We start from the raw sequence: 13,046 nt of genomic DNA on the forward strand, positions 1-13,046 counted from the left end.
ACCTCATCGGTGGTGGGATAAGAGACTGTGAAATCAACTGGTTGTTTAATTACCGGATGGGAAGAGCCATAACCTTAACCCGGTAGAGGTAAGCTTCCTTGAAGGGGCAACCAGGGGGAAGATAAGGACGACACCCTCCATTAAGGAACTGAATTGTGTCAAAAGACGACAATGTCATGGGGCTTCTACTCACGGGAGAACTTAGGCCTGTCGCATTGTCGCATAAATATATCCTGAATAGGAAAAAATACAAGAGATGCTAAGGCAATATCAACGGGTCATTACATGAAAATGTAAAGACCGCCCGCGATTTTTCCGCCCGACCAAATAGAGGCAAAGATAAGACCTCTACATAGGGAGGCGAGATAAGACCACAGTAAACACACATAGACCTATATATTATGATGATTATATTATTATTCTGCAATTCTAATAGTGCAGGAATAAGGAAAAAGAAGCAACAATACAATGCGACACGATGAACTAAAGATGGACAAAGAACAAACTCAACATTATCTATACATTACATGAAAGCATCGCATAAGCATTACATCGCATACACATTTCATCGCATAAGTGTTTTCGCTCAATTATTTCGCATAAGCAATTTGAAGACATTATACTCAAAGAAGAAAGACGTGAATATCAATTCGCTCATAAGCAATTTGAAGACATTTCATCGCATAAGTGTAGTTGCCTGGAAGCCGACAATAAGATCAGTAAGTATTAAAACGATCAATATGATAAACTACATTTATTTTTCTTCTAAAAGTTTCAACTGAAGGGTATTTGTTCGTCGAAATAATAGATCAATACATAACACATATCTGGACAAACATGAATCACTAGAGATATCTGCCGTTACCATTTTTGCTTTTCCCATGTGAAATGGGATCACTGGAGACATCCATAACTTCCAAAGCTTTTGCATTCTTCAAATTTAGTTTCAACCACTTTATCTCCCTTGCGTTGCTGGTAAATGGAATCACTAGAGGTGTTGTAGAAATGAAACTGCATGCAGACCTTATTTAGTGAAAGTTGGATGAATTGGGGTTAATTAAGAATGAAATGGGCTAATGATGGTATATGTCGGCATTGTTGAATTACTGCAAAAATTAAAGTATTTCAGTTCAAAATAACGTTTGAATTTGATAAAAACAAGTCCCAAAAGAAAGTTGCTTAACTTAATTAGTCGATACATTGTGTTGACAAGAACCTCGCGCGGTGTCCATATAACCATACCATATCCGAATGTTAAAACTTTATGATAAACTTTCTTTGGGATGTCCTGCATCAATGTTAATGTCCCCGCTTGTAAAGTTCATTGTGCATTTCACAGGATGCATGTATAAATATTAATGGAACTCTTGAGTATTGTTAGGGCCAATTTCATGTAGGACTAATATTCTTTCCTGCAGCATGTGCTTTTGACAGGAGTTGAAAGCCTGAAAGAACACCGTTTGGACCATTTAGTTTGTTGTTTATACTGGTAGTGGTAGGCTTGAGAGGCCCAAATGATTTTGTGACGTAACAAAAGAATATATATAAATAGGGCAGAGAGATTTATAGGACCAACATGGCTGGAATTATTATATCAAAAACAGCATTTCCTCTCACCTAATTATATCAACATGACTTGTTACGCTTGATGGGTAGTTGTCGCATTAGAGGCTTCTTTTCTTTGCATAACGTAAGCTGTTTGGTTTGCGCTTTTACTAATTAAACAAATTTCATTTGGCCCCTTTGGGGCGTCTCTTTTCTTTTTCTTTCTGGTAACGCCGTTTCTTATAAAACTACATTAGTACTTCTGCCATTCAAAGAAAAAAAATATCACATACCTAATATATGTTACGTTACATCCGCAAGTCAGAGTTGAGACACGTGTCATAATATTAAAAGCATGTACTCTCCATATAAAACCACATCTAGATAGGTACAACCAACTATAACTCCAACCTAAGTTTCATCTACTGCCCAGAATTTTTTCCCCTGAAAATAAGCCATGTCCATTATTAAAGTTGTTCAAGACAGTTCAAAGCTTATTAGATCAACATTTTACGATGATTCGAGTGATGAAGATCATTATATTCAACCATCAAGTCTCACTACTAGCGAGTTTGTTCCTCTTACTGTCTTTGATAGATTAGCAGAAGACGAGCATTCGTGTACACTGTACGCTTATAGACAACCAAACCCATCAAACATATTGCTAGAACAAGGTCTCCGGAAAGCTTTATCAGAGTATCCAGAATGGGCTGGAAGGTTTGGTATAGATGATGGTGGTCGACGTGTAATTCTACTCAGCAATGAAGGTATGAGGCTCATTGAAGCATCGACTAACTGCACTCTCGATGAGGCTATGCCCTTTAAAAAATCTACATTATTGAGCTTTAACCCAAGCTATCAAGGAATTGAAGAATTAGCTCTAGTTCAGCTCACTAGATTCACTTGTGGTTCATTAGTTTTAAGTTTTTCATCAAACCACATGGTTGCAGATGGTGTTCTTATGAGCCGTTTCATGGTCGCATGGGGTCAAGCTTGCCGTGGAATTGACATCCATCCTTGCCCTTCACGTGACCGAAACATTTTTTCTCCTCGTGTTCCTTCTTGTGTCAAGTTTCATCATATGACTGCTGAGATCACAAAGAGAGATATCATTCAAGACTTTGTCAAACCTCCGTATTCAGGGGATGATGTGATTCAACATAAGGTTCATTTCAGCCCCGAGTTTCTAGCCAAACTCAAGAGTAATGCTTCTTCTTTAGTGTTAGGTATTGTGAATGGAAAGCAAAGACCTTATAGCACATTTGTAAGCTTAGCTGCTCATTTATGGAGAACCATTACAAAGGTTCGAGGTCTTGCCAAATTTCAGAAAACTGAAATGCGCATATCGGTGAACGGTCGTAGAAGGATGAAACCACACGTACCTGACGAGTTCTTTGGTAATTTAGTACTGTGGGCTAACCCTGAAGCTCAAGCAAAGGATATATTGGATGAACCACTGAGTGGTACTGCGGAGATAATACATGATGCAGTGGCTAAGGTGAACGATGATTATTTCAAATCTTATATCGACTTTGCAAATTACGAAATACAGCAGGAAGATTTAATACCTAAAGAAAATTGGTCAGTGCCATCTTGGTGGCCAAATTTGGAAGTTGATTGTTGGCTTGGGTTTCCACTTGGTGATATTGATTTCGGGGTTGGGAAACCGTGTATTATTATGCCTCCGTTTCATAATTGGGAGGGTGTTATATACTTACTTCCATCCTATGGTGGTGATGAAGGTATAGACGTTTACTTGAGTTTGTTTCAACAACAATTGGATCTCTTTGAAAAGTTATGTTACTCCATAGACTAAATGCTTCGTTCTTGTATTTTGATATATATTTAGCACATCATTCTTGAAATCAATAAAACCATGGTGTTTTTCTCATTTCAAGCTGACACCGACTTAATTGTTAAAACACACTACTTTCCTAGTTTCCAGTTCTCCAGATATCTGCAAATGTGCAGTTTCAGACTACAATATATCCTTACAAAAATCATCGACTCTATATGTGAAGTTGGGGCACATTAGAGATTGCTTTCAAAATGTTGTTATTTATCAGTTTTATTACTTTTGTTGAACAACCGGTTGTAGTACATGTGGATCATGCATGAGTAGTCTCTGTTGCAATAATCAACTCTGACCAGAAGAGCAGATTATAGTCAATCGCGTGTTCCACGTTTGGCGCTCGCCTTTGCTAAGGTGGGGAGTCGCTGCATATTAAGACCATACGTTTTCAAGATTGGACAATCCGTCTGGGTAGATGTTTAATCCGAAGACCCACCATCTCCCATGTCTGCACTGGCGATCCATGCTTTTTTTTAACATTTTCAAAAAGTTTTGCCCAAGTGGGAAAGAATCTTATCAAAAAACAAATATATATGTGCCCAGAAAACATAAAAATCACACATATCGTCAAGTATACCAGTTTTGTTGACGTTGTAAGCCAACGGTCAAGTATTCAAAACCAAATATAGACAGGCCCAAGAGATTCCAACGAAAGATATACGGATACGGGAGTAGAGATATATAGGACCATCATCATGCCGGGAAAAGCAATACATTTCCTCTTTATTTCTCTCCTTTTCAACTGTCAACTAACCTTTACTAATACAAATACGTGGATCGTAGATGCATGCATGCATGCATGCAGTAGCATATTTAACTTTAACTCATCCCAATTTACAACATTAACTAAATTAATTTCGTGAAGCACCGTTAGAGGGTTGTTTTCTTTGCATTAGGTAAAGTTGTTTGTTTGGTAAGGTCTTTCTTATAATATTATTACTGATCATGGGGCCTAAATCCCCCTTGACTATACGGTAAACTTCTGGATGTTGATTATTAATTCTGTAAAATTATCAAAATAGGTTCTGTATACACCAAAGTTGTGAACATTAGAGCATCTCCAACGGTAACTTGGTGCGTATTTTTTGTGGAAGTTGTTTTTCTCATGTAAAGACCAAATTTTCCTTAATTTGAGGAGACGAAAGAAAAAATCTCCAACTACAAATTGTATTTCTCTAGTTTTGAATTTTTTTAACCCATTGATTCAAATTATATATCTAATCATAACCGTTAATAATGATGAGTAGGATGTTCACATCCTCTAAGAGAACCTCCAAAACTATAGGATAGCTTTGAAGATGTCTACGTAACTACCAGACACATCATCTAAGAGAACCTCTAAGAGAAAACCGTATAGGTTTGTGTCAGAGTACCGGGCCCACCTATGACACTCTTCCCTATTTTATATTATTTTCATCTCTTGCCCTGTCAAGGTTGGCCAAACATAACAATGCCTTCCTACAAACAGAGAAAACACAATCCTTTTATTCTCCAGTGCTGGATTAACAAAATGAAATTTATTAAGACTAACTAATCTTTAAACCGATAACATAACCGGTGAAACCTAAAAATTTTACTTCAGATTTTATATAGTAGCATACATACACAACAGAATGAACAAATACGTCAACATGTTATACAAAACAATCAAACAAATGAATTTATCTTTTAGTTATTGATTGTTTTTAGTGAATTAAGATTTATCTCACAACCTAATTCAGTTCTAAACTAATCTAATAATTTATCAGGCACTGGCTATCATCTATTATTTCCCATTTAAGATCTAATGGTGAGCTCTGATACCAAGTTTGTAGCCCCCCCAAAGCTAGCAACTAACTAAAACAAGAGATTAACCACATAATGAGGCACTAAGGATCTAAATCAATTACTTAAAACATTAAGAAAGAAGTCCTAAACAAATATTATCCCAAATCTAAACCTTATCTTAAAAAAGTTCAAGAACTCCTCTCAGATGATATACATAATAGTGATTTAGTTTCAAATACAATATACAACAAAATAACATAACGGAAGCTAACCAACTAACAGACTCACCTCCTCGGAGTTTCCAAGATTTGAACGACCATCGCCACGTGCACAACTTGATCTGTCTCTGAAACTGAAAGTGGGAATTGAGTGAGCACATCATCCCTAAAAGGGGTGCCCAGTAGAAATAACAACTAACTTTGAAGTATTCACTAGTATGATTTGAAGACAATGCAGGTTTTATCGAAAACCGATATATCACGGAAGAACAGAATAAGCATATTGAAATAATAAGCATATTGAAATAATAAGTTGTACAGAAATATAAAGTTCTACCAACCATTCATTCGACAAACATTCCCAACAGAAATAATAGTTGAGCGATGTCTTCCTTCGGAGTAGCAAGGAATGATTATTGCGGAATCTTCAATGATCACTAAACTACCGTGAGTTTTCCGTCCTCGAAGTCATAAACGATGTGTACCTTACCAGTACCTCATTCTACGCGCACTCAACATAGCAAGTATCCAAAGAAACTAATGGTAACAACATTATATCCGACAAAAGTATTTACATAGTGGAGTGCTCAGTCATCCCACGTGTAAATCCAACAATCATATATAATATTCTCAACATCATTCTCCCTAAATACCAAAACATAATACAATAGCTTTTTAAAAGTAATTTAAAAGAACAGTAAACATCCATGTATGAGATATGAGTTGCCTGTACAGAAATAGGGAAATAATATTGCACAACGACCGGGCCTATATAATATTGCACCCAAGACCAGGTCCTATATATTTACTTAAAATAGATATAACATTTGGGGAACACATCTCATACCAATCAAAAGGAAACCTTCTCTCTTTCATGCTAACAACAACTAATGATTGTAACTGCTTTCCAGACAATGGAAAGAATCACTTTTGAAAATAAGTAAATACTCCCAAATTACATATATTAGTTGTTTATGAAGATCTAATCACATCTTAAAATATAAAAGAAAACTAGTTTTGCGTTACATTCATACATACATGCATACACATATCCTATAGTAACAAAGATATGCATGGATTTCACAATATATATATTTGTAAACAATAATAAATACAAGAGAGTTTTTTATCGACTCCCACCTCTTTTGATGACAAGGCTCGCCTACCTCGAGATCCGCAATCCACAGGCTCATACTTTAGATCGATCGTTGTTAATAAAGAGTAACTGTTAATCACACAAGCACTCTGAGAGGTAAGCCAAAAGGATCATATAAGGCTCATACAGGTCTAACTAATGGTTCTAAGCCCATTTATGACTATACACATTTTCACTCTCTATATTTAGCATAGTTGAGCTTTACTAATTCAACTTTGTAAAAGGAATCAAAGGCTAATTCGGAACACAAGCGAAAAACGGGGGTCTAACTACACCACCCAATATTTCGCTTAGCAATCTGTATGGACTAACTCCGAAATACTTTGCTAGAGAATCAACTAGACAGTCAGACTCAATCTAGATAAAAGTATCTCAAGGAGTTAATCTCTCTCTCTTGATTTGATTTTAACTCAAGCTAAAACCAATAGCGAGTCTTTATCAAATACAAGGAATAACTTGGACGGTACCAAACACCAATGTCCAAGGATCAATCAATATCAATCAAAAACCAAAGGTTGGATTTCCAATTGATGATCACGAATGCACAACCTGTATTATTTCAATTATATAAAATATAATACGGAAAAGAAATAACACAAACACCAGAAGTTTTGTTAACGAGGAAACCGCAAATGCAGAAAACCCCCGGGACCTAGTCCAGATTGAATACACACTGTATTAAGCCGCTACAGACACTAGCCTATTCCAAGCTAACTTCAGACTGTACTATAGTTGAACCCCAATCAGTCTCCCACCGATCCAAGGTACAGTTGTACTCCTACGCCTCTGATCCCAACAGAATACTGCGCACTTGATTCCCTTAGCTGATCTCACCCACAACCATGAGTTGCTGCAACCCAAAATCGCAAACTTGATAATAAACAAATCTGTCCCACACAGAAAAGTCTATCAAAGGATAAATCTGTCTCCCAAAGATAAACCCTAGTTTTTGTTCCGTTTTAAGATATGAAAACAAGGTTAATAGGAACCAATTGATAATCCGGTCTTATATTCCCGAAGAACAGCCTAGATTAATCAATCACCTCTCTACAATCATTCGTGACTACACAGGCGGTGTATCGAGGAATCACAAACAGTGAGACAAAGATGTTTGTGACCTCTTTATCTTGCTTATCGGAGAACTCTCACGATCTCAAGCCAATCAAACATTGTACTCGTACGATAGAAGATGCAACATCAGATCACACAACTACGATAAAAGTAGTATCGGTATGGCTTCACAATCCCCATGAAGTCTTTAAGTCGTTAACCTGGTTTTAGAGGAGAAAACCAAAGGTTAAAGGGGAATCAACTCTAGCGAGCGCACTAGTATCACACAGACGTGTGGGGATTAGTTTTGCACAATGCTAGATATGTCCTTTATATAGCCTTCAAATCAGGGTTTTTCCTTACTTACAAAGCAATCCATATTCACTGTTAGATGAAAACCTGATTTAGATTCAAGATAATATTTCTCAACCGTTAGATCGAAAACTTAGCTTGTCACACACACTTGGGTAGACGTTTACTGGGTTTGTGAAAACCATGTCCAAACATGTACGTGTATGTTGGTTCAACATAGTAACCCAAAAGGTTAACCATATGAGCATTTCATATTAACCTTGTTCTTCTTCACCATAACTAGTTCAATTGACTCAAATGAACTAGTTATAGAGTTGTTCACTTGCTATGAGATCTTATGTATCTACACAAGACACAATTGAAATAAAGATGATTTGATTCGATTGAATCGGCTCATGAACTTTATAGCCACGGTTTGCATAAAGCATTCCTTAATTTAAGTTTCATGTTCAGAGCCATCTTTATATCATAACCTCCTAAGCTCACAAACAAGTTCGCGGACTTAAGACAACCGATGGAGTTTTCCAAACTCAGCAGAAAATCTCGGCAAAGAGACTTTCGCCAGTTTGCGGACTGAGTTCGTGGACTTATACGTAAACAAGTTTTTGGAAAATCCCAGTAGAAATTCTCGGTACAAGAACTTCCGTCAGTTCGCGGACTGGGTTCGCGGACTTGGCAAATCCAATTCCTCCGGTTTCTCTCAATCAACAAAGTTCGAAAACTTCAAATTAAGGAATACATGGTTATGTAATCTAAACTCTCATTCCAATCATTGAGACATTCTCATAGGACGTTATATAGCCGTTATTCACAGATCGTTTCGCGTCAGAGCAATTTTCAAAGTAATTGAAACTTTTCATGACTTTCGTCACTAGGTGAAGATAAACTTGATCAAAGCGAAACGCTTTACCCACACATGATTTCGAGATATAGATAGGCGAGATATACTCGGCTCGAAATATCAAATGTGTATGATCCAATATATATAGCATACAACTTTTGTCTCATAAGAAGTAGGAGATAGGAGAGATAGGCTTTTGAGTGATAGATAAGTTCAAGTCTCCACGGTTCCTTGAGTAGATCTTCGTCGTTGTATGATGAATCGCCATGAAGTCCTTGAGCTCAACTACACTTTTCTATCCTAGTCCGAGACTTAGCTATGTAGGATATAAATCAAGACTCATAGTTTTGATCACAAACATTGACAAACATGCTTGAGATAGCAACGCATGCGAGGTCGACCGAGCTATGCTCTAACAATAAGGGGTCCAAAAACATCAAACTAAGAAAATTAAACCTAAGCCCAAGTCCACCTAAATCGGCTAACGGTCACTAACGGTCAAAGAGGTCAACTAACGGTCAAGTCCAGAGTCAAAAGAATCAAGGTCAGATTGTATGGCTGTCGTAGGCATAACAAATTAATAAATATATTTCCCATTAATTAACTGGTAATATAGCGGTAGTATGAGATTGTTCCAACAGAGAGCTGTGTAATTGATTGGTTATTTGATCAGCAAGATAAAGTAAATAACAAAGGGGGTTTGGTTATGAGATAAATAAAAAGACAATAAATAAGAAAAGAAAGATGATTAAGGAATCCTTCGCCATTACCAAGCGTTAACAAGATTAGAATACTTATCTATCGTTCGTAAGAACTATTAATCACCAACCGTGGAATAACAGCTAGATCAGTGTTATCCCCAAAACTCCTTATATCACTGGATACGGAAGTTCTCGCCTACCAAATTCTATTCAATGAACCACCAATTAGTAGATCACTCAAGGTGTAATCCAATCGAACGCTTTAAGCTTTGTGAATTTAGGTTGATCCCAGTAGTTAAACTCTTAGATCAAGGTTTACTTGCTGGTGTTGTCTTCACACACGATTTGTCCACAGAATCCCTCTGTAAGGTCTCGCGATTTCTACTTCTGTAGATAGTTAACCGACGATTACTTATCTCATAACTTCTACTAGTAATAGAACAATCAATAGGCTAACCTAGTATGCATCCCAAATCAATCTAAGAATCACTCATAAACCCTAGATATGGTAAAGACAAACGATGATGATAAAAAATCTCAACAGATTTGTATTATTAATAAAGCTTCACGCTTAGAACATTGAATTCATCCTTAATCAACAAAGGATTTAGTTTCTCATGATTACACAATTACCCGGTTTCCCCCTAAAGGGGTAAACCCTAAAATATTAATGAAGAACAAAGTATTATATGAGATGATCGATTTTACATGACCTAATACCTTTTTATAGGTTTACATTGCTTGGCCATCAAGTATTTAGTTGGGTTCAAGAACCCGACCCAAAAATACGAAATAACAATCCCAAACATGACCTTAGGCATTCTAAATTATGAATACACGTTTTCCTACTTGCTAAGTACGCGTACCTGGTCCGCAAACTTCAAATTCCAGCAGAAATTTTCGGAATTAAGTATGCGTACCCGGTATGCGAACCTTATTGTCTTCGGTATTCGATAAAAATTGTTTTGTCCACAACTTCTTCATCCAAACTCGGAATGACCTCATTATTTTTGCATTCTTTTTATCTTTCAATTATCTTTAAGATGATGATGAGAAATCCTTAATTTGAATGAGTTAAGATCGGTATTTGTCCCTTCTCTTGAATTTGAGTGTTTTGCTCCTTTTCGTCGCACTTCTTCCACTTCTTTTGGACTTGGGCACTTGAATACTTGGAATAATTCTCTTCCTAGGTCTTTTCCGCACTTTGTAGCTATTTTTCTAGATGATTCACCTAATAGAGAAAAATAAGAGAAAACAAGAGTAATAATACGAATAGATGCAAGAATAATAGCTAAAACAAGTATAGAATGGACACTAAAATCATATGAATTATGCACTTATCAAATGTCCCCACACTTAGCTTTTGCTAGTCCTCGATCAAACTAAATAAAACTAATCCTAAACAAAACTAGTCATAAAAACCCAAGGTGACCAAACTTGTGGTACAAAAACCCCACTCAAATGTTGGATCCATTAAAACTCCATCGTAAACAAAATTGATACAAAAACCCCAAATTTTTAAAAATTGATACAAAAACCCCAAATTTAAATGTTGGTTTCAACAAATTTTATTTTGGTTTCATCATCAAATTTGATGAAACCAAAATAACATTTGATGAAACCAACATTTAAATTAGGGTTTTTTGTGTTAATTTTGTTTTGATGGGGTTTTTGTGTTATTTTTGTTTTGATGGGTTTTTTGTGGAAGGATGTTGATGCCTCTGGGGTTATAACTCGCGGAACCGAATCCTAAATACAAAAACTCCATGACGCTGAGAAAACGGTTACACTTAGCATGTATAACAAGCCTTTAATCCCCTAGGTGTCCCTAGTGGACCAGTTATAGTCTCGTGAGGGCTTACAAGAGGTATACCCACAAAACCTATTCCAATCTCTTCCCTTGGAATAACTGCTAAGGATAGACACAAAGCAAAAAGCCAAATAATTAGCTTGCAAATGTTCTTTAGCTGCAAACATCTCACATACATTCCAATCATCACACATAAGCAATTACTTAGTGTGACATTCAACCTTGAAAAAGCGGGGGTCTAACAACACCACCCAATATTTCGCTTAGCAATCTGTATGGACTAACTCTGAAATACTTTGCTAGAGAATCAACTAGACAGTCACACTCAATCTAGATAAAAGTATCTCAAGGAGTTAATATCTCTCTCTTGATTTGATTTTTACTCAAGCTAAAAACAATAGCGAGTCTTTATCAAATACAAGGAATAACTTGGACGGTACCAAAGACCAATGTCCAAGTGTTAATCAATGAAATCGACAACCACAAGGTCGGATCTCCAATCGATTAACCTTTAACGCACAACCTGTATTATTTCAATTATAAAGATAAACAATAATGCGGAAAATGAAATAACACAAACACCAGAAATTTTGTTAACGAGGAAACCGCAAATGCAGAAAAACCCCAGGACCTAGTCCAGATTGAATACACACTTTATTAAGCCGCTACAGACACTAGCCTACTCCAATCTAACTTCGGACTGGACTATAGTTGAACCCCAATCAGTATCCCACTAATTCAAGGTACATTTTTACTCCTATGCCTTTGATCCCAGCAGGATACTGCGCACTTGATTCCCTTAGCTGATCTCACCCACAACCAAGAGTTGCTGCAACCCAAAATCGCAGACTTGATAATAAACAAATCTGTCTCACACAGAAAAGTCTATCAAAGGATAAATCTGTCTCCCACAGAAAAATCCTAGGTTTTTGTTCCGTTTTAAGATATGAAATCAAGGTGAACAGGAACCAATTGATAATCCGGTCTTATATTCCCGAAGAACAACCTAGATTAATCAATCACCTCTTAACAGTCATACTTGAATACACAAGAGGACGTCTAGTAATCACAAACAATGAGACGAAGATGTTTGTGACTTATTTATCTTGCCTATCGGATAACTCTCACGATCTCAAGTCAATCAAAGATTGTACTCGTACGATAGAAGATGCAAGATCAGATCACACAACTACGATAAAAGTAGTATCGGTTTGGCTTCACAATCCCAATGAAGTCTCTAAGTCGTTAACCTTCTTTTAGAGAAGAAAATCAAAGGTTAGAGGATAATCGACTCTAGAGAGCGCACTAGTATCACACATATGCGTGGGGATTAGTTTTTCCCAATGCTAGATGTCTCCTATATATAGTCTTCAAATCAGCGTCTTTCCTTAGTTACAAAGCAATCAATATTCACCGTTGGATGAAAACCTGATTTAGATTCAAGCTAATATTTCTCAACCGTTAGATCGAAAACTTAGATTGTCACACACACTTGAGATATACGTTTACTGGGTTTGCGAAAACCGTGTCAAAACGTGTACGTGTATGTTGGTTCAACATAGTAACCCAAAAGGTCAACCATATGAGCATTTGATATTCACCTTGTTCTTCTTCACCATAACTAGTTCAATTGACTCAAATGAACTAGTTAGAGAGTTGTTCAATTGCTATGAGATCTTATGTAACTATACAAGACATAATTGAAACAAAGATGATTCGACTCGATTGAATCGACTCATGAACTTTCTAGCCACGGTTTGCATACTGCATTCCTTAGTAATTTAAGTTTCATGT

The 13,046-nt window shown here is 36.6% G+C and overlaps 1 protein-coding gene across 1 annotated transcript; it reads left to right on the forward strand.

The window, feature by feature from the left end:
• The first annotated feature begins 2,002 nt into the window (after nucleotides 1-2,002).
• Nucleotides 2,003-3,361, forward strand: LOC113343871 (agmatine coumaroyltransferase-2-like). Its single transcript, XM_026587973.1, has one exon. It carries the CDS (start codon nucleotides 2,003-2,005, stop codon nucleotides 3,359-3,361), a length of 1,359 nt encoding a protein of 452 aa, XP_026443758.1.
• The last annotated feature ends 9,685 nt before the right edge of the window (nucleotides 3,362-13,046 follow it).

Source organism: Papaver somniferum, unplaced genomic scaffold (assembly GCF_003573695.1).
Source record: "Papaver somniferum cultivar HN1 unplaced genomic scaffold, ASM357369v1 unplaced-scaffold_7, whole genome shotgun sequence".
In the NCBI taxonomy this organism is placed as follows: Eukaryota; Viridiplantae; Streptophyta; class Magnoliopsida; order Ranunculales; family Papaveraceae; genus Papaver; species Papaver somniferum.

Bases quoted from the DNA above. Each gene is read 5' to 3' on its own strand.
- LOC113343871 (XM_026587973.1), top strand. From the start codon at position 2,003: ATGTCCATTATTAAAGTTGTTCAAGACAGTTCAAAGCTTATTAGATCA.